The 18,730-nt window shown below is 32.7% G+C and overlaps 1 protein-coding gene across 2 annotated transcripts in view; it reads left to right on the top strand.

Moving 5' to 3' along the window:
* Positions 1-2,975, top strand: part of CCSER1 (coiled-coil serine rich protein 1) — a 721,106-nt gene extending 718,131 nt beyond the window's left edge. Inside the window, exon 9 of one of the 2 annotated variants that reach the window (XM_032632164.1) lies at positions 1,717-2,975. In XM_032632164.1, the coding sequence (XP_032488055.1) occupies positions 1,717-1,776 (60 nt within the window). In that variant the 3' untranslated portion in view covers positions 1,777-2,975. The remainder of the gene's footprint in view (positions 1-1,716) is intronic. The other variant, XM_032632163.1, reaches the window with a different exon arrangement.
* Positions 2,976-18,730: the final 15,755 nt, after the last annotated feature.

Below are 18,730 nucleotides of genomic sequence, written 5' to 3'. Positions count from 1 at the left end.
AGACATTTTTTCTCAAGATATTTTTTTCTCAAGATATATTTTCATTTATACAGTCGTTTTTTAAATAAAAGTTAAGAAAGGTATTCCAGGCACTGAGATTGTAGCGGTGAACAAGAAATAGACAGGTTTGTTTTCTTCGTGAACCTCATATTCTAGTGGATGAAGACAGAAAATGAATTAGAAATGAAGAAATTGGTAAGAATTTCACACAGTGATGAGGGGTGATGTAAAGAAGCAGAAAGATGAGATTAAGAGATGATGTCAGGTGAAGTAGGAATACTTGTGTCTAGAAAGGACTCATCATGGAAGACCTGAGGATGTTGCTTTTGAGCTGTAACCTGAGTGATGGGTCAGCTGTTCACAAAACTGGAACAAGCCTCTTAACAGGAAAAATCAGATTATGAAGAAGAGTCACCTTCCAGTACTGCTTGCTGCTTTAGGACTGACTCACATTAGTTTTGGTCTTGGCTTCCTACTTAAAGTCTCTACACATTCTAATCTATATATCTAATCTATATATGCACCACAGATAAATCTAAAAGAAATAAACACAAACACACAGCTTACACTGTGTTGTATTTCTACTTTAAAACTCTCTCTTAATGGCTCACTAAGGCTTAAAGGATAAAATCCACATTCCTCAAACCAGCGTCATAGCTGCTTAAATTACATCCTTTCCTACTTACACAATTTTAGCTCTAACTGTTCCCAAACATAAACCTTTTATTCCACTTAAGCTGCTCCAACACAAATTGCTGTTTCTTGTCTCCGTTGTTGTTCAGTGTTTTGGTTCGTTTGTTTTGTTTTTAACTGTTTTATTTAGAATGCCCCTCCCCTATAATGTATCTCTCTTTTTAGGCCCAGCTCCACTCCCATTTGATTTGGCCACTCAAACTGGGAGTGATCTCTCTTTCTATAGAACAATTTCAGCAGTTACTGGTCCTATATAACCTATCCTGTAGTTGTCAGTACTAGATATTGTTATCAGTTCTATATATTGACATATATAGCTCCTATGTATTGACATAGAACTTACTGTCTTGTAGTATGGCTCATCTTTTCTATATTCATTTCTATCTCTCCAACCGAATTCTACATGCCTTGGAGGCAGCTGCCATATTCTATACTTCTTGGATCCTATATTTCTTTTTATACACATTACCTGGACAAGGAGTTCCTTTTTTTAAAGGTGAAGTATTTTGAAATGTTTTAATTTCCTATCACATAAAGCTGCAATAAAGTATAGAGATTTCAAAATAATAATAATTGCAACAGATTGAAAATTCTTTTGGAGCTTTACAAAAAGGAGATTTACAAAAAGGAGAGCCAGATGGACTTACCTATTAATCATTTAGTTTTTTGGAAATGAAGAATACATTAAAAGTTGAGGAAAACTCGTTTTTTTACTCCACTTACAAAACCAGAGAAATAAAATTTTGCTAATTGGTCTTCACTCCTTCACCTTGCTTTTGGTAGTAAAGTATTTAATTGGAAGTTGGGAGCCTGGAAACATTACTAATATAAATATTTTTATTAAGTTTTAATAGCAATATTTACTTAGAAAGTCATAAGTAGAATAGACTTATGTTGGTATGTTGGTCTGTGTTTTTTTAATTTGTGTTTAAACATTTTACATCTTCATATTAAGTAAAATTTCCTTTCATTTTATTAATTTGATGTCATTCATTTGTTTATTTTTGTTTTCTTCTTTTCAAGGCCCTGTGGAATCCTACATGCACTGAAGTTTTATTTAAACCAGTACATATTTCAACCTAGGTTAAATCATTATTTGATAAGAAATGTATCACAAATCTGACATGCTAAATATGAAATCAGTTTTCCATTATTTCATGTGTTAGCTATTTCTCGGAGTATGTAATACAGAAATCTTTCCATTCCAGATATTTCACACTTTTTGCATTTGTACACAATCGCATAAAATATTAATGGATGTAGATTAAGCTAACATATTCCTACCTTATTTTTAAAACAAAAAATAGACTTATTTTTAAATTGTCTCTGTATGCAGCTATTCTGAAGTGTAATATTCCACTTGGCAGGACATATTTTTTGTTCAACCTTCTCATCCATGTCATTTGTCTCTCTGGTTATAGTCTGTTTAATTTCACCATATATTCTATGCACATTAAGTTTCAAAACAGTGCTTCTAGTTTCTGCCATCCTAGTGTGACAGGTCTTACCGAAGAACTAAGTTACCTCTTTTTCCCTTGCATTGAGATCAAAAGATGAAAACAGTATGTCTTCAAACAAAATAAATCATGCAGAGTCTTATTCTAACTGTAGAAAGTAAAAAAACTTACTTCTGTCTCTAAATAAGTGAAGAAAGTTTTTTGGCTATTGACCTCATATTGAGGGAAGTTTGTTGAATGTGTCATTAAAAAAAACCTGTCTCCTGGACTTGGCATCACTGCCTGATTTCTGTGTGTCTTTGTTTATTACCTTTCTGTAATAGCTCACTTTAATTATCAAATGACTGGGTAGCAACAAGGTACTCTTGAGTGTTGTAGTTTATTGCAAGGATAAGTGACAGAACCCAAAGGATGTCGCAGTGTTGTGGTGCAGGACAACAGAAGAGCCATAGAGCTAAGGAGAGGAAAAGCAGGTTTTACTGAATTCCCTATATTTTTTAAACAGGAAATGAAATAATCATGGTTAATGATGGTAACATTTAGAAATATGCTATAAAATTTCTTAAATTATTTGAATTATTATGTAACATATAATATGCATGATCAAATGTTGGGTTTAAACCATGGTATTAAAACTGTAAATATATTTATTTACTTGAAAACATTGTATGTGTCCTTGTTGACTTTGCTGCTTAAAACATCCTTTTATGATTCAAGATACGAAAACATTTTTGTTTCTCTAACAGTTTTCTAGAGTTTATTCTGTTCTTATCGCTTTCTATTTATTGTTTTATTTTAACATTTGAAACCCATAAATGTAGATAATGTAAGAAATTCTATTACCTGCAATAAAGCACTCCTCTGATAAAGATTTTTATCAGCTTGAATGGTCAATATCGTTTTGAAGAAGAAAGAATTCAATTAAAGATATTTTGACTAGGATGCAAGGGAAAAAAGAAATGTATTAGCAAGTAGATTAAGTCAATAAAGAAAGGTACTTCTTTCCTCAAAAGCAATGTAGCAAAAATTGTCAATACAGACAAAAAAGCCACCTAACCTAAAAAGCTACCATTTTATGATTGCTCTTTAACACCAGTAAGACATTTCAGGCTGCTTCCTCAGAAACCCTTTTTTTTTTTTCTTTCATGTAATTTTTCTTTTTTAATGGGATTGTGCTGAATATACATCAATGAACATGTTTCTGGGTTAATTTTACTTTCATGGTGAAATATATTCAGACTCTCCAGAAATGTTTATTATGTAGTTTGTCCATTTAACTATTAAAATGTTCTACATTTCTTTGATTACATTAAACATGAATTAAAAATAGGGATTAATGGCATGGTTAGTTTTTAGAAAATGTGCAAGAACCATTATAATTACTGCACTGTATTCCAAGGTGTAACAAAACTGAGGTTGATGATTGTTTCTCAAAGAAGTAGCAAGAAGCATAATAGTATATCTGACAGCTGCAAATAGCGCATCATCAGTATTTATTGGTGAAAGGAGCATTATGCCTCCATATCTGTCTGAAATACCCTGACAATAAGTAACTAAAAATAAGAGATGAACAAGCTTAATTATATTTATTTTCCAAATGATTGAAGTGGAATTTGAAGAGGTTGAGTGACTTTCTCAAGTTCATGTAACTTTTCTAACAGACATTAAAAGTTCTAGATTGTGCTGTAGGTGTTTCAGATCAAAAGTCAGGATTTTGTTTTGTTTTCCTGATTTCAGAATACTGGTGAACTGCATGATTGCAAAATTCAATACAAATTATACATGGATTACATATGTGAATATATACACACTTGTATATTATACAGGCCTTATATATTAAAGGTTGAGGTTATCTTAAATCTGCATTATAGTCTAGGCTTAATGGTGATGATATAGATTTACTATGTGAATACCTGTCTAAGATGAATAATACATGAGCTAAGGAATTTATTTTATAATATTAAGAATTATTTTTTCAAACATAAAGAAGTGCTTAGAAGGAAAACCAGGAAGAGTTTTGCTAGATGTTTTAACAGTTATTAACACATATTTTATTTATATCTTGAATCATTTTGAAAATTTAATTTTTCAGTCCCTGAAATGTATGCATGTTAATTGTTCTTATTTATAATATTTTAAAATATAAATCACTTATCATTCTTGGTTAGATTTATGACATATAGCTGTGTTTTAAATGATTTTTTAATGAAGACTAAAGTAAGTATATGTTACTATGCACATGTGATTTTTATTATGGCACACATAAAAACTTCTTTGCTAAAGTTTTCAAAATTGCTATTTTTCATAATTACCTAAATTTGATATTGTTTTAAATATTTGTTTATTTAGAAAACAAAATGTAGTTTTCCATATTTAACTTGCTGCTAGAGGCAGGAAAGTCCAAATGTAACAACAGGATGCTTTTCATGATTTTGTGTTTTGTGCCTATATGTTCACACAGGACTCTCTAAATGCAGTTCTATCATATCTTAATTTCTTACATCTAATCACTCTTTCTAAAAGAAATCTTTGTCTTGGTGCTTTTTGGGGCAACAGTAATCGCCATTATGATATGCTGGCACATTTAAAGAAAAAACTAATACTAATATATATTTTCAAACACATCAGTTTCATTTGATGTACGTACTTGACACAAGTCCACATGTCAATGATAGATTGACATACATATCCTCCATTGAAAAGAACTGTTACTCTTGATATTAATAAGCATTAAGAACTGTTAGAATTTCCCATGCCTTCCAAGTGATGTCTGTTGGATATCTAAATTTGCATAATACATTTATACCATTAATTACAATGGAGTAGAGTAGGATAGGCTGTAAAATGGAGAAAAAATGAGAGGTTAGCAGTTTTCTTACTTTATTTTTTACTACAAACCAAACATCTTGAGTATATTCATTGGGTGTTCTTTTAACTGATTTTTGTGAAAGCTTTTCTCTTCTCCTCTTTGAATGCTGTACATTGATACACATATAGGAGGTTGATGAACAGGAGGATCAAATGATAATAAAATATTTTCTGGTAAATGTTCCTAATACCTGAAAACTATTTGTTGCATCCTTAATTTATACACATCATGGTCAGATTGTATATACATACACATATATGAAATAAGGAAACCCTTATTTTAAATTATCTTCTTACTAATTTGCTTTTTTAAAGAGGAGGAAATTTGATGAAGTAGCATATGAGTATTCCTAGGAAAGAAAGGGAAAGAGCAATGACAAATATAAATGCAAAACGGATTCTGATGAAGTAAAACAACAAAGCAAGGGTAAAATGATTGTTGCATACTTCCCCTTAAGATTTAGTTTAGATTTTCTTTTAAGCTTCCAATTTAAAATATATATATAAGACTTAAAAGATGAAAGAAGTCTCCCCTCAGCTATAAAGTAGAAGAGCCAGTAGCTTTAACTTTGATAAATAGTCTGGAAGCCTTGTGTATTAATACATGTTGAATATAATGACCAGGGAGAGTGAATAAATGTCATGCCTTTTGACTCAGGCTCTTCATGGAAGATTTCTTCTTCATAAAGTTGGCAAGATTCTTGACCTGGAAAGAGATTTATGTGTATCTTTTTTTCCACTAAGAATACCAGAGTAAACTTGAAAGAACAAGTAACTTCGTTTGGCAGTAAATATGCTACACGGATTTTAATTTTCTCTGCATCATGGTTTATGATGTTTAAGAAGTTACTGTGTTAATATAGATTCAAGGTTTAATTTATATTACTAGTACAATTTTTATACAACTTTATGATTTTTTGGAGATCTTTTTATACAACTTTATGATTTTTTGGAGATCTTTATCATCATACTGCCATTTTGGTTGTAGCCACATGAATTTGAAGAATAGGATCCTGAAAATTAATGAGTAATCTCTGAAAACCTAACTTTTCTGTTTTAGTAATGCAAATACAACATAAGTAAAAAATTATATATGCATAAACCCATACTCTATATTGTTTTTCTAATGCTTTTTATCATAGTGTAACCTTTAGAAGCCCAAAATAACTTTAAATTAGTTTGATTTTTAAAAGTGAAAAGCATCTTGTAGTAGAATGTGATATATACATTGGAAATTTATTGCTAGTTTTTAATGAAAAAGAGTATGCAATATCTGGTGAGCGAGCACAAAAGATCAGATGATCAAATAAGACTCATACAAATCATAGATCTTAGCCAATATCAAGCTTATACTAATCATTTCAAAGGTACTGGCCATCACGCTCCAGTGAAAGAGGAAAGAGGTCTGCCAGGTTGGGGACAGCTCTCCCAGGTCTTTTATCCCACTTTGGAATCCACTCTCTGATTCAAGCTAAGAGATCAGATTTCCAAGTGAGATTTTATGGAGTTACCTCACACAGCAGGAGAAATGTTTCATTGATGAAGTATCTTCATCTTATATCCCAACAATATGAATTCTTCAGGGAGCCATGTTCATAAAGATTCTAAGTTTATTTACTCAAATCAATCCTTAACCAGCAGCATACTGTTATAATTTCCATTGATAAGGACCCTCCTTCCAGCAGCTATTACTAGTTTATTTTCCTGGAGATCTAGTTTTTATGTTGGCAAGGTTAGAAGAGGTTACCTCCCTTCTTATTTACTTCCCCTGGAGAAAAGCCAGTTGCTTTAACTCTCCCTTCTCACCTGCTCCATTTCCACAGTTCATTCTGAAAGTGATATTATATTGGAGTGGAATGAAGCCCAGCGTCCTGGATTTTTCATTTCTCTTTAATTGAAAGGAGAAGACCTTATAGAAAGTTTATCTGACCAAAATTGCACTTGTTTTGGGTTTCTCTTCTTTGTTTTCAATGTTTCAAAACAGTTTGAGGCAAGAGTTAGAAGATTGCTTTTCCTGAAGATTATGTTTCCCTTTATTTTTCACTTAAGGCAAGCTTTTGTGAATTGCGGTTTTTGAAAATCAAGAAATTTGTGATTCAATTGGAAAAAATTAAAATTCCTTAAAATAAAGTTTTTGTTAATTGATGTATGCTGTAATATACCACATAAGAGACGGTCAGCTTATTTACATTTATATGTCATATTTAAAGTTATAAATACTTGTTTTATTCTTTGTTTCCATTTGCTATTTATACAAAATTACTCCTGTTGGGACGATAATCCATTCAACTAATTGGAATAAATTCTTCATTTTCTTCTTTCAGTTATACTATATACCTCATTATGTATTTTATTGAATATAAAATGTCTAGTTTTAAGATATTTGGGATGTGGGTTTATTTATGTAAAATCTCTGTTGTTTTGTATTTTCATCCATTTGGTATATATAAAAAGTACACTAGAAAAATTCCCATAAGAGAAAACACATATAAGAAAAACTGAATCCAATATCTGCAGCCTGATTTATCTGTTCTGTTGCTGTTCCACAAACACACTGTTTTGTTTCTACCAAGTCTTAGTGCCTTTACTCACATCAGTCCCCTAACCTATAGAGCTGTTTCTTTTCTCTCAACTTGTTCACATGAAGAGGAAACCGAGTCCCATATTCCCAGGATTCTCCAGGCATAATAAAATTCTACTCTAAATCATTCTGCTGCTTAATTATGGCTACCATTTTTTTATTTTGCTATGTGTCAAGTGCTGTTTTAAAGGCTTTACATGTTGTAAGTATTAATTCTTCACAAAAGCCTATGAGGGAGCTACTGTTACATGACACCATTTTGCAAGCAAGAAAGCTGAAATATAGAGGAGTTAAGAAATTTGCACCAAATTACATTACTAGAAAGTTAGTAGGCTGTGTTTAAGCATAGGCCCTCTGGATCTAGAGCCTGTACTTTATATATATATATTTTAACTTTTTAATTGAAGTATAGCTGATTTACAATGTTACCTTAGTTTGAAGTGTAAACCATACCGATTCAGTGCTTTACAGAATAACCCCATTTAAAATTACTGCCAAATATTGGCTGTATTCCCTGTCCTATACAATATATCCTTGTAGCTTACAAGCTATACATAGTAGTTTGTAGCTTTTAATCCCTTACCCTTAGCTTGCACCTTCCCCTTCCCTCTTCCCACTGGTAACCACTAGTTTGTTCTCTGTATCTGTAAGTCTGTTTCTTTTTTGTTATATTCACTTGTTTTTTTTTAAGATTCCACATGTAAGTGATATCATATGGTATTTGTCTTTCTCTGTCTGACTTACTTCAGTGACATACACCCTCCAATTTCGTCCATGTTGTTGCAAATGATAAAATTTCATTTTTATAGCTGAGTAATATTCCATTGTGTGTGTATATATATATATATATATATGTATGTATCACATATTCTTTATTGATTCATTTGCTGATGGACGCTTAGGTTGCTTCCATATCTTGGCTATTGTAAATAACGCTTCTGTGAACTTTGGGGTGTATGCATCTTTTTGAATAGTGTTTTCATTTTCTTTGGATATATACCCAGGTGTGGAATTGCTGTAAAATATGGTAGTTCTATTTTTAGTTTCTTGAGGAACCTCTGTACATCCATGTTGGCTGCACTAATTTACATTCCCACCCACAGTGTACTAGGGTTCCCTTTTCTCCACATCTCACCGACATTTGTTGTTTGTGGGGTTTTTTGATGATGCCATTCTAGCTGGCATGAGGTGATAGCTCATTGTGGTTTTCATTTGCATTTCTCTGATGATTAGTAATGTTGAGCATTTTTCATTTTCATTGCCTATTGGTCATCTGTATGTCTTCTCTGTAAGAATGTCTATTCAGGTCTTCTGCCTATTTTTATGCAGTTTTGTTTGTTTTTTGGTATTAAGTTGTATGAGTAGCTTATGTATTTTTCATATTAATCCCTTGTTGGTCATCATTTGCAAGTATTTTCTCCCATTCAGTAGGTTGTCTTTCTATTTTGTCCATGGTTTCCTTTGCTATGCAAAACCTTTTTAATTTTAATTAGGCCCATTTGTGGGTTTTTTGGGGGGTTTTTTTGGGTTTTTTTGGTACGCAGGCCTCTCACTGTTGTGCCTCTCCCATTGCGGAGCACAGGCTCCGGATGCACAGGCTCAGCAGCCATGGCTCACGGGCCCAGCCGCTCTGTGGCATGTGGGATCTTCCCGGACCGGGGCATGAACCCGCGTCCCATGCATTGGCAGGCAGACTCTCAACCACTGCGCCACCAGGGAAGCCCCATTTGTGTATTTTTGCTTTTGTTTCCTTTACTTTAGGAGGCAGATCCAAGAAGATATTGCCGTGATTTATATCAAAGAGTGTTCTTCCTATGTTTTCTTTTAGGATTTCTGGTTCATAGTTAGGTCTTTAATCCATTTTCAGTTTTTTTGTATATGGTATGAGAAAATGTTCTAATTTCGTTCTTTTACATGCAGCTGTCCAGTTTTCCCAGCATCACTTATTAGCAACACTGTCTTTTCTCCATTGTGTACTTTTGCCTTCTTTGCTGTAAATTGACTGTAGGTGTGTGGGTTTTTATCTGGGCTCTGTATTCTGTTCCATGGATCTATATGTCTGCTTCTTTGCCAGTACTATACTGTTTTGATTTCTGTAGCTCTGTAGTATAGTATGAAGTCCATGAGCATGATGCCTCCAGCTTGTTCTTTTTTGTCAAGATTGCTTTTGTAGTTTGGGGTTATTTGTGGTTTCATATAAATTTTAGTATTATTTGTTCTAGTCCTGTGAAAAATGTCATGAATATTTTGATAGAGATTGCACTAAGTCTGTATCTTGCTTTGGGTAGTATGGCTGTTTGAATAATAATAATCCTTCTAATTCATGAACATGGGATATATTTCCATTTCTTTACATCATCTTCAGTTTCCTTCATCAGTGTTTTAAGATTTACAAAGTATAGGTCCTTCACCTCCTTGGTAAGTTTATTCCTAGGTATTTTGTTCTTTTTGATGCCGTTTTAAGCAGAATTCTCTTTTTCTTTCTGATAGTTCATTATTAGTGTATAGAAAAGCAACAGATTTCTGTATATTAATCTTATATCCTGCAACTTTACTGAATTAATTTGTTCTAATAGTTTTTCAGTAGAGACATTAGGGTTTTAGAAAACCCTAATGACATCATACAGTATGAGGCCATCTACAATTAGTGACAGTTTTACTTCTTACCTTATAATTTGGTTGCCTCTTATTTATTTATTTATTTTTTCCTTGTCCGATTGCTGTGGCTGGGACTTTCAATACTATGTAAGTGAAAGTGGCAGGAGTGGGCATTTTTGTTTTGTTCCTGATTTTAAAGGAAAAACTTTGCTTTTCCCCATTAAGTATGATGTTAGCTGTGGGTTTGTCATATATGACATTTTTATGTTGAGATATGTTCTCTCTGTACCAACTTTGATAAGAGTTTTAATCATGAATAAATGTTTAATGTTATCAATTTTTTATGCATCTGTTGCAATGATCTTGTGATTTTTATTCTTCCTTTTTTAATGTAGTGTGTCACATTGATTGATTTTTGGATATTGAACTATCCTTGCATTCCTAGGGTAAATCCCACTTGATCATGGTGCATGATCCTTTTTATATATTGTTGAATTCAGTTTGCTAAGTTTTTTGAGGATTTTTGCATCTGTATTCATTAGAGATATTGGCCTATAATTTTCTTTTTTTTTTAATGTTTGTCTGGTTTTGGTATCGGTTTGTTGTCTGGGTAATGGTCTCATGGAATGAATTTGGGAGTATTCCCTTATCTTCAGTTTTTTGGAATAATTTGAGAAGGATAGGTATTAGCTCTTGTTTATATGCTTGGTATAATTACCCTGTGAAGCCATTCAGTCCTGGACTTTTACTTGTTGGGAGTTTTTTGATTACTTATTTAATTTCACTACTAATGATTTATCTGTTCAGATTAGCTACTTCTTCCTGATTCAGTCTTGGAAGATTGTATGTTTCTAGAAATTTATCCATTTCTTCTAGATTCCAAAAACAAAGATCAGTACTTTAAAATCTGATAAACTTGCTGTTTAAAGTACTGGTCTTTGTTTATTTTTTTTTTTTCAGAGCAATTATAATTATGAATAACCGTACTAGTATTATAAACATAAGCAAATGAAAGGTACTGTAGTTCCTGGTGGAGAGAATAATGGCTAATGTTTATTAGGTGCTACTATGTGCCAAGCAATATTCTAAATGCTTTATGTGTTGTCTCATGTAATCTTAAACAAAAACAAGATAGATTCTATTATTCTCATTTTACAGAGGAGGGTATTAAGGCACAGCAAGGTGATGTAAAATTCCCAAAGTGATATCATACGAGTGATGAGAGAGCTGTGTTATGAATCCAAGTGGTCTTGATTCCAGAATTCACCCCCTAATCACTTCACTATGTGGTGCCCCCAATAGAATGCAATAACTGAATCTATGGTTATGCTGCAGAAACAATAGCAAATTTTAGTGACTTCAGTATCTTTTATTTGTTGCTTTATTGCTCCTGTCTATTGCTGGCCAACAGACAGCTCTCCGCCCTCTCTGTAAGACTCAGGTTGGTGGAACAATCTTCATCTGTTATGTTGCAGCCTATGAGAGAAAGAGTGTCATAAATTGCACAATGGGTCTTAAACTTCCACTCAGAAATGTCATATGACACTTCTCACGTTTCATTGGTCAAAATAAGTTGTGTAGTCACAGCTAGTAAAATCCAAAGGGCAGGGAGGACAAATCAGTCATATGCCCAGAAGTGGGAAAACCATGAAAAACTGGCACACAGCACCAATGACTACTATTACATCTTTCTACTTTTCTCTGAAATAAGCTGGTTTTAATTAAAATGTGAAAATTACTATTTGGTAAGTATGCTGACATAAACATCATTTGATTCCATCATAGTTTTCAGAAAAATCTAATTCAAAAATTTCTAATTCTGTAAGTGAATATCCCTCTGTAAAACATTTTGTGTATATAATACTGTCTCAATTTTTGACATATGACATACATATATTACTTGTACCATATTCTTCAGATATATTTCAGTCATTTCACTAGATTTTGAAATATTTCTATTTTTAATAAAACATTTCTGTTTATAATCAACAATCTACTGAGTTGCCTAGCATTTGTTGATGTTATCACAGTAATATTCTAGCTTGTTTTAACTATTTTAAAACAAATGATCATACCCATATCTATAATAGAGAGTTTTTTTCTGGGCTACTTGTTTCTAAGTATCGTTAGTGTACTTGTCAGAATAATTCATAGTGACAGTGCTATTCCACCAACATTTTTTAGTCATTTACCTCCTTAAACCTTATCATTAAGCACATTTTTCCTCTGGAAGTATCTCTAGAGATTTTAAGTGACAAGTATAATATTTTAAATGTGTGAACAAAAATGACTTTCTTGTTCCCAAACAATATGCTATGCTTGATTCAGAAAGAGATAATTTGCATCAACTGAAACAAATAGGTTTCCTTTAATTTTTTCCCCTCTCATTTAATGTTAAAGCCTACCAAATTATCTCCTAAGTCGTGTATTATATTTTCAACTTTTATGATGCAAACAACAATCACCTTCAATTCCCACACTACACATTTTTCTTTAATGAGAAAATTATCTATTGAAACTTTAATTTGTAAACAAATCAAGCTACATTGTTCTGCATGCCTTCTTTTTACTGTTTGAATATAAAGTGAAATCCTTAGTATTATTTCCTTCCAGTCTATAATTAATTTGTTGATTCCAATATACTAATTGAATCAAGCTATTTGTATTGTAAGTAAAATAAGTCAACATTCATTATATCAGTATAGTAGTTTGCATTACCAAAGGTGTCATTTACTTTAGCTTTAGTCTAAATATAATAATATATATTTGTATATATATGAAATTAGGATTCTCACTATTTTAGACTTATCTTTTCCAAATTCATATTCAGAATATAGAAAATAATTATGTAAGTTGAAAGAGGGCATTAATCGAAATGTTAGGAATATATATTTTGTATTCTCAATATTTTATTCACATTTATACTTGTTTATATTTGTATCATACAAGATGAAAAGAAAATTTGTAAATACTAGAAGTATGACTGTTCTATGTATTCCTGTCACAGTTTTGAATTGTATCAATAGAATTTTTAAATATACAAATTATGGAAAGATATTAATCCCTTATGGAAAGATACTAATCCCTAATGTTTGTCAGTAATTAATTTTCTAAGTTTTAAAATATAGGTTGACATTCTTAAGCAATTTTTATGCATTAGAAATATCAAAAAAGCAGAAATAGAAAAATGAAAACCACCAAATCATTGAGTATTTAGTAAGAGGTTATTGTGCATGTAAGAGCAATTTGCAAACTGGGTGCCTTCAAAATCGAAGACTAATATGAAGCTTAGGGGCATGATGTAACAGGGTGACTTAAAAGCGAAAGTGAGGACGTTGCCTACTGTTTATAATGATTGGTTATTATAATGGGTGCTTCTAGAAGGCAGGGGATTGGTTAAATTGATTATCTCATACCACTTTTAGGAAGATGACTTGTTTCTTTTATGATTGTTGGAGTCATTTGCAGGAAATAACCCAAGTCGTTTTGATTACATTCATGAAATCAGCTAGATTTAGTTTGCTTATGTGACTTGAATGGTTTTGTCTGCTCAGGGAATTCTCAAGTCCGGTCTCCATTTTGTATCTGATTTAATAATTCCCCACTTTTGGCCATTATTTTAGTAGGCTGAGATTATGACCAGGTAGTATGGCGTGACTCTTGGTTACCACTATTGATGGCAGAAAATCATTTATTTGTTGTTTCCACCAGTTGAGTCATCAGGAAGGAAGGTCATTAGTTGCAGTTAGCAACAATTGCATTATCATCATAGCCTTGGGTGGTAAGATCACTGAGCTCTTCAGGTTTTCTAATCCTGATGGATATCATTTGATATGGGAGTGGCTACTGAAAGACACTTAAAATCTTTGAGAGAACACAACGCACTAGAGAGGTTAATATGTTGGATATAAGGAAAATAACAGACAAGGATTAAAAAATTCCCCAGAGTAGAGAGTCCCAGAAGCCAGGGTATAATCAACTAAATAACCTAAATGAGTTATAATCAGATTCAAGTTTTACCATTTGAAGTCAATCTATTTTTATTTTATTTTTTTATAAATTTACTTTATTTATTTTTGGCTGCATTGGGTCTTCGTTAACTGCATGTGGACTTTCTCTAGTTGCTGCAAGTGGGGGCTACTCTTCATTGTGGTGCACGGGCTTCTCATTGCAATGGCTTCTCATTGTGGAGCATGGGCTCTAGGCACGTGGCCTTCAGTAGTTGTGGCACGTGGGCTCAGTAGTTGTGGCGCACGGGCTTAGTTGCTTCGTGGCCTGTGGGATCTTCCTGAACCAGGGATTGAACCCATGTCCCTTCTATTGGCAGGCCACTTCTTAACCACTGCGCCACCAGAGAAGTCCTACTTTTATTTATTTACTAAGGTGCTTGCTGTGTTAGCAATCACATATCCCCATTATTCAGGACAGGATGAACATGAGGAATTTTTTTTTAATTGAAGTTTAATTTACATACAACATTATATTAGTTTCAGGTGTAAAAACATAATGATTTGACATTTGTATACATTGTGAAGAGATCACCACAATACATCTAGTTACCATCTATCACCATACAAAGTTACGAATTTTTTTTCTTGTGATGAGAACTTTTAAGACTTACTTTCTTAACAGCTTTCAAATTCGCAATACAATATCATTGATTGTAGTCAACATGATGTACCTTATGTCCCAATTACTTATTTATTTTATAACTAAAATTTGTATCCCTTGATCCCTGTCACCCATTTCTCCCACCCCCAACCACCCTCCCCTCTCACAACCATCAAACTATTGCCTTTATCTATGAGTTTTGTTCCTTTGTTTTCTTTTTCAGATTCCACATATAAGTGAAATCATATGGTATCTGTCTTTAACTTATTTCACTTAGCATAATACCCTCAAGGTCCATCCATGTCATCACAAATGGCAAGATTTAATTCTTTTTTATGGCTGACTAGTATTCCATTGTATCTATATAACACATCTTTCTTACTTATCCATCAGCGAATCCTTAGGTTGTTTCCATATCTTGGCTATTCTAAACAATGCCGCAGTGAACATAGGGGTCCATATATCCTTTCAAATTAATGTTTTTGTTTTCTTTGAATAAGTACCCAGAAGTGGAATTGCTGGATCATGTAGTAGTTTTATTTTTAATTTTGGGGGGAACCTCCATACTGTTTTCCATAGTGGCTGTACCAATTTACCTTCCCACCAACAGTGCATTAGGTTTCCCTTTAATCCACATCCTCAGCAACACTTGTTATATTTTGTCCTTTTCATAATAACCATTCTGACAGGTATGAGATGATATTACATTTTGTTTTGATTTGCATTACTCTGGTGATTAATGATGTTGAGCATCTTTTCATGTGTCTGTTGGCAATCTGTGTGGCATCTTTGGAAAAATGTCTGTTTGGATTCTCTGCCCATTTTGTAATCAGATTTGTTTGTTATTGAGTTGTATGAGTTCTTTTTATGTTTGGATATTAACCACTTATCAGGTACATGATTTTCAAATATCTTCTTTCATCAGGTAGGTTGCCTTTTTATTCTGTTGATGGTTTTGTTTGCTATGCAGAAGCTTTTCAGTTTGATGTAGTCCCATTTATTCATTTTTGCTTTTGTTTCCACTGTCTTTGGAGTCAGATTTTGTTTGAAATATCACCAGGAGTAGTGTCAAGAAGCTTACTGTCTACATTTTCTCCTAGAAGTTTTATGATTTCTGGTTTTACATTCAAGTCTTTAATCCATTTTGAATTACGTTTGTGTATGGTTTAAGATAGTGGTCCAGTTTTATTATTTTGCATGTGGCTAGCCAGTTTTCCCTACACTATTTATTTATTTATTTTTAAAGATTTAATTTTATTTATTTTTGGCTGCATTGGGTCTTGGTTGCACACAAGCTTCTCTGGTTGCAGAGCACAGGCTCTAGGTGCACGGGCTTTGGTAGTTGTGGCACATGGGCTTAGATGCTCTGCAGCAAGTGGGATCTTCCTGGATCAGGAATCGAACCTGTGTCCCCTGCATTGGCTTGTGGATTCTTAACCACTACACCACCAGGGAAGTCCCAACCCCTACATAATTTATTTACAAGACTGTCCTTTCTTCATTGTATACACTTGTGTCTTTTGTTATAAATTAATTTACCATCCGTGCTTAAGTATACTTCTCGGCTCTCTGTTCTATGTCACTGATCTGTGTCTGTTTTTATGCCAGTACCACTGTTTTGATTATTATAGCTTTGTAATATGGTCTGAAATCAGGAAGAATGATGCCTCCAACTTCGTTCTTCATTATTGGATTGCTTTGGCTATTTGTGAATTTTGTGGTTTGATAGAAATTTTAGGTTTGTTTGTACTGCTTCTATGAAAAATGCCATTGGAATTTTGATAGGAATTCCTTTGAGTAATATGGACATTTTTCAGTATTCTTCCAGTCAATGAGCATGGAATATCTCTCCATTTATGTGTATCCTCTTCAATTTCTTTCATTAATATCTTACAGTTTTCAGAGTGTAGATTTTTCACATCATTGATTACATTTATTCCTAAGTATGTTATTACTTTTGATGCAATTGTAAATGGGATTGTCTTCATAATTTTTATTTCTGATAGTTTTTCGTTGGTACAGAAGAAATGCAAAGATTTTTGTATATTGATTTTTTTTCCCTGCAACTTTACAAAATTTGTTAGTTCTAACAGTTTTTTTGTGGAGTCTTTAAGGTTTTCTTTATATAAAAACATGTCTACAAACAGTGACAGTTTCACTTCTTCCTTTCCAATTCTGATGCCTATTTCTGTTTCCTTCCTAATGGGTCTGGCCATGATTTCCAATACTATGTTGAATAAAAGTGGTGGGAGTGGAATCCTTCTCTTTTGCCTGAATTTAAGAGTTAAACATTTTTGTAGTAACCCATAAGGGAAAAGATCCTGAAAAAATAGATATATATGTATGTATAACTGAATCACTTTGCTGTACACCTGAAACGAACACAACATTGTAAATCAACTATACATCAATAAAAAAAAATAAGGGATAAACTGAGGATTTTTGCCATTGAGTATGATGTTACCTGTGAGCTTGTCCTATATGGCCTTTATTACGTTGAAGTGTGTCTCCTCTATAACCACTCTGTTGAGAGTTTTTATCAAAAATGTTTGTTGAATTTTGTCAAATGCTTTTTCTGCATCTATTGAGGTAAGTCCATGATTTTTATTCTTCATTTTGTTGATGGGGTGTATCACATTGATTGATTTGAGGATGTTGAACCATCCTTGCATCTCTAGAATAAATCCCACTTGATTGTGGTGTATGATCCTTTTAATGTATTGTCAAATTTGATTTGCTAATTTTGTTGAGGATTTTCACATCTTTGTTATATTAGCTATGTCTTGTCCTGTAATTTTCTTTTTGTGTTATGCCCTTGTCTAGTTTTGGTATCAAGGTAATGCTGGCCTCATAAAATGAGTGTAGAAGTGTTTCTTCCTCTTCAAATATTTGAAATCATTTGAGAAGTGTGATTATTAACTCTTCTTTAAATGTTTTGTAGAATTCACCAGTGAAGCCATGTGGTCCTGGGCTTTTGTTTTGGGGGACCTTTTTGATTACTGACTCAATCTTCTTACTGGTAATCAGTCAGTTCACATTTTCTGTTCTTCATGATTTAGTCTTGGGAGATTATAAGTTTCTAGGAATTTATCCATTTCTTCAATTTGTTGACACATAATTTTATGTAATAGCTTCTTATGATCTTTTCATTTCTTGGTTATCAGTGGTAATTTTTTTCTCTTTAATTTCTGATTTAATTGATTTTAATGCGCTCAGTGGTTCTAGCTAAAGTTTTGACAACTTTGTTTATCTTTTCAAAGAACGAGCTCTTAGTTTCATTGATCTTTTCTATTGTCATTTTAGTCTTCATTTTATTTACGTACACTTAGATCTTTATTTCTTCTACTAACTTTGGGCTTTGTTTTTCTTTTTATAGTTCCTTTAGATATAAATTTATATTGTTTATTTGAGATTTTTCTTGTTTCTTGAGGTAGATTTGTATCACTATAAACTTCCCTCTTAGAACTGCATTTGCTGCATTTCATAGATTTTGGTATGTTGTATTTCCACTTTCACTTGTCTCAAGGTTTTTTTGTTTTTTTTTTTCTCCTTTGAGTTCTTCATCAACCCATTGGTTTTTTAATTGCATGTTGTTCAATCTCCACATATTTTTGATTTTTCTAGTTTTCTACTCGTAATTAGCTTCTAGTTTCATATCATTGTGGTCAGAAAAGATGCTTGGTATGATGTCAGTATTTTTAAATTTATTGAGACTTGTTTTGTGGCCTGGCATATTATCTATCCTGGAGAATGCTCTATGTGCACTTGAGAAAAATGTGTATTCCACTGCTTTTGGATGGAATGTTCTATATATGTCTACTAAATCCATCAGTTCTAATGTGCCATTTATGACCAGTGATGCTTTGTTTTTCTGTCTAGGCCATCTATCCATTGTCGTAAGTGGCATACTAAAGTCCCCTCC

Source organism: Phocoena sinus, chromosome 5 (genome assembly GCF_008692025.1).
Source record: "Phocoena sinus isolate mPhoSin1 chromosome 5, mPhoSin1.pri, whole genome shotgun sequence".
Lineage (NCBI taxonomy): Eukaryota > Metazoa > Chordata > Mammalia > Artiodactyla > Phocoenidae > Phocoena > Phocoena sinus.
The sequence above is the reverse complement of the archived record's forward strand: the minus strand, read 5'-3'. Positions and strand labels throughout refer to the sequence as shown.